At 48.4% G+C, this 2,653-nt stretch overlaps 1 protein-coding gene across 1 annotated transcript in view; it reads left to right on the forward strand.

The window, feature by feature from the left end:
• Nucleotides 1-2,624, forward strand: part of STC2 (stanniocalcin 2) — a 6,937-nt gene extending 4,313 nt beyond the window's left edge. The window contains exon 3 of the mRNA XM_010289716.1: nucleotides 2,231-2,624. Within this exon, the coding sequence (XP_010288018.1) occupies nucleotides 2,231-2,624 (394 nt within the window). The remainder of the gene's footprint in view (nucleotides 1-2,230) is intronic.
• The last annotated feature ends 29 nt before the right edge of the window (nucleotides 2,625-2,653 follow it).

Genomic DNA, 2,653 nt, shown 5'->3' on the forward strand with positions numbered 1-2,653 from the left:
GAATGCTCAAAGGCAGCTACTTATTTCTGGGGAGCTTAACTGGGGGGTTCTCATTTGAGAAGAGACGATCATTCAGCTGAACACCTATAATTTGCACGATCTCATTTAGAACTTCTTACACTTCATTTTCAGCATCACACAGATGAGCTTAAGTCAGAGCTTAGCTTTCCTATGCGGAACTCCCCAGCCAGAAGCAGCGAGCCAGCCTCCTCCCCTCCCCTAAATTTAGAGACCATCTCTGAAGCTTTTGAACTAAGGAATTTGTTCAAGATCAATAGGCAAGTGTGGCAGAGCTGGAAATAAAATCACGTCTGCTGACTTGCAGCCTTGTGCTCAGTTCAGGTACTATGGTCAGGCCAGCTGAAATGCAGAAAGTAAAACAGCAAAGGAGAAACGGGCCAGTATTAATCCGCAGGGCTCTGGCAGACTCTGAATACCTGAAATATTTGGCAGCTGAGCCACTTTTTAGTCATACCAGCAAGCTTTTTCTTACAAAGATTTTTGTAAAGGTTATGCCCAACTTCAACAACTGATTTATCTTCCCCCCCTCGCTCACCCTCCTTCTGCTGGATCACTTTGTATGCAATGTGCTCAGTTCTTTCTCATCTTCTATTTTACGTTTAAAACAAAAACTAGGAGTAGAGAAGCAAGTGGCAGCTCTCAGACTGTTCTCTGACTATTTTATTCTGTTTTCTTCCAATGAGTGTTGAGGAACGCGCTTGGGGCAGCAAAGTCTCCTCCTGAGTCAGCTGTGGTGGGGTGGGGGTCAGGCTGATTCGCTATGGTGGAAGTGGTGACAGGCCCTGGCAGATCGGTCGCTGCTGCATTCCAAGTAACTGGTTTTTTTAAACGGCAGAAACAATCCAAACATGGGAAATATTTTGAGATAGGGGAATAGTAGGTGGCTTTCCAAGATTAGTCATTCAAAATGAGTTTAAGCAGTTGGGCAAAGTAAAATCAGGGCAGTGTCAGACACTGATCGTAATCTGTTGGTTTTCCTTGTCTCTTCTGACTTAGTTCACGGGAAGAGATTTAGACTTGTCCACAGCCCCCAGAGCTGGTGGATGGTGTGCCCAGAAGGTACATCCCCACCACCCCATACAACCATGACTGCTGACCCCAGGCAGTTCTCCACTTGCACTGCAGATGGTTCCTACCATCCTAGAAAAAGAATTTCCTACTTCTAAGCACGTCCTTCTGGGCCTGGTAGCAGCTGAGCAGTTGTGTCAATAGACAACATCAATATTGACCCACAAAACTTGTGACCGCAACTATTTTAAAATTGCTGCACTCGGTGACCCGAAGCTGAGGAAGCTGAAGTGCGTGTGCTCAAGGCTGCGTTGTGCTGTGGGGGCACAGGGGGACGGACGGGAAGCAGAAACGGTTGTTTGGCCATGGCTCATTTGGAGTCCCTTGTTTAGCTGCGAAAAGGTATATACTGAAAGCTGTACTCAACTGTGTAAGGAAATGAAGAAGAAAATTGATGTGGGAGGAAACAGTGCCAACAAAGTGGATTTCCGTGTGTCTGAGCTCTATGCAATTGGATCATGACTCCAGATCAGATCTTGCTTCTGGTGGAGATCAATACCTGGTGCTTCAGGGAAAGCTAAAGATTATGAGAAAAGCCAGAGACCCTCTAGTTGAGTGTCTGCTGCTCTTTGCAGAGGTGAGGAAATGCCTCCCTCTTGCACATTAGTGACTGGTGAGTGCTCTGTAGCAGTCATTCACCAGGAGATAGCAAGCTGTTTGATGAAATTGATGGCTCTGGACATGAGCAGGTCTCCTTTGTCATGTATCCTGACTAATAAAGCTGAAGGGGCTTGGAAAGAGATAGAGGGAGAAGGCATGAGATCTTCTGTTTGACAGCCCCATTTTGCCAAGCACGTAGACCTCATATCTTCCTCTAGACATTACAGTTCTCCCAGAGCATCTCTGGTGCGGGAGCAATCAAGGCAGACCCAGCACTTGAGTGAAACTTCATTTCACAGGGTGACATCAGGCACACTTCTTAGAGCAGTTTGTCTCATTAGAATACAGCACGTTGCATGATGAACGTACGGTGCAGAATTGCTCTACAAGGCTGCCGAGTCAGTGGGTAGCAGGGGGCTAACGCTGCTGAGCTGTGCTCTGCACAGGAGAAGGTAAGGCAGAGAGGCCATTATGCTTGTTTACTGATAGATAACCCTTACATGTTTTTTGACTCTCCTCTCACTGTTTCCTTTACCTCTAGGCCATATGTTGACCTAGTGAATATCCTGCTCACCTGTGGCGAGGAGGTGAAAAAGGCAATAACAAGAAGCGTCCAGGCCCAGTGTGAACAGAACTGGGGAAGTCTCTGCTCCATCCTGAGCTTCTGCACCTCAGCTGTGCATGGTGACACCATCCTGGGTCCCGAGAAGAAGCCGGGTGAAGCCAGCAAAGCCACTGCTGGCCGTGGGGACATGCTGGCCCACTCTGACTCCGACCACAGGGAGACCTTACGAGCATCTAAGGGAGAGAGAGGTACTAAGGGCCACTTGAACGCCCATGCCCGGGTGAAAGCTGGGGGCCACAGTCCCAGAGGGGCACATGGGATCATGGACCGGGCAGATGAACTGTCCGACTTCTCTGACATCCGGAGGTGAAAAAAGGCACCAACTCCCCACCCCACACA

The sequence above is a fragment of the Phaethon lepturus genome, unplaced genomic scaffold (genome assembly GCF_000687285.1).
Source record: "Phaethon lepturus isolate BGI_N335 unplaced genomic scaffold, ASM68728v1 scaffold41726, whole genome shotgun sequence".
NCBI classification, from domain to species: Eukaryota; Metazoa; Chordata; class Aves; order Phaethontiformes; family Phaethontidae; genus Phaethon; species Phaethon lepturus.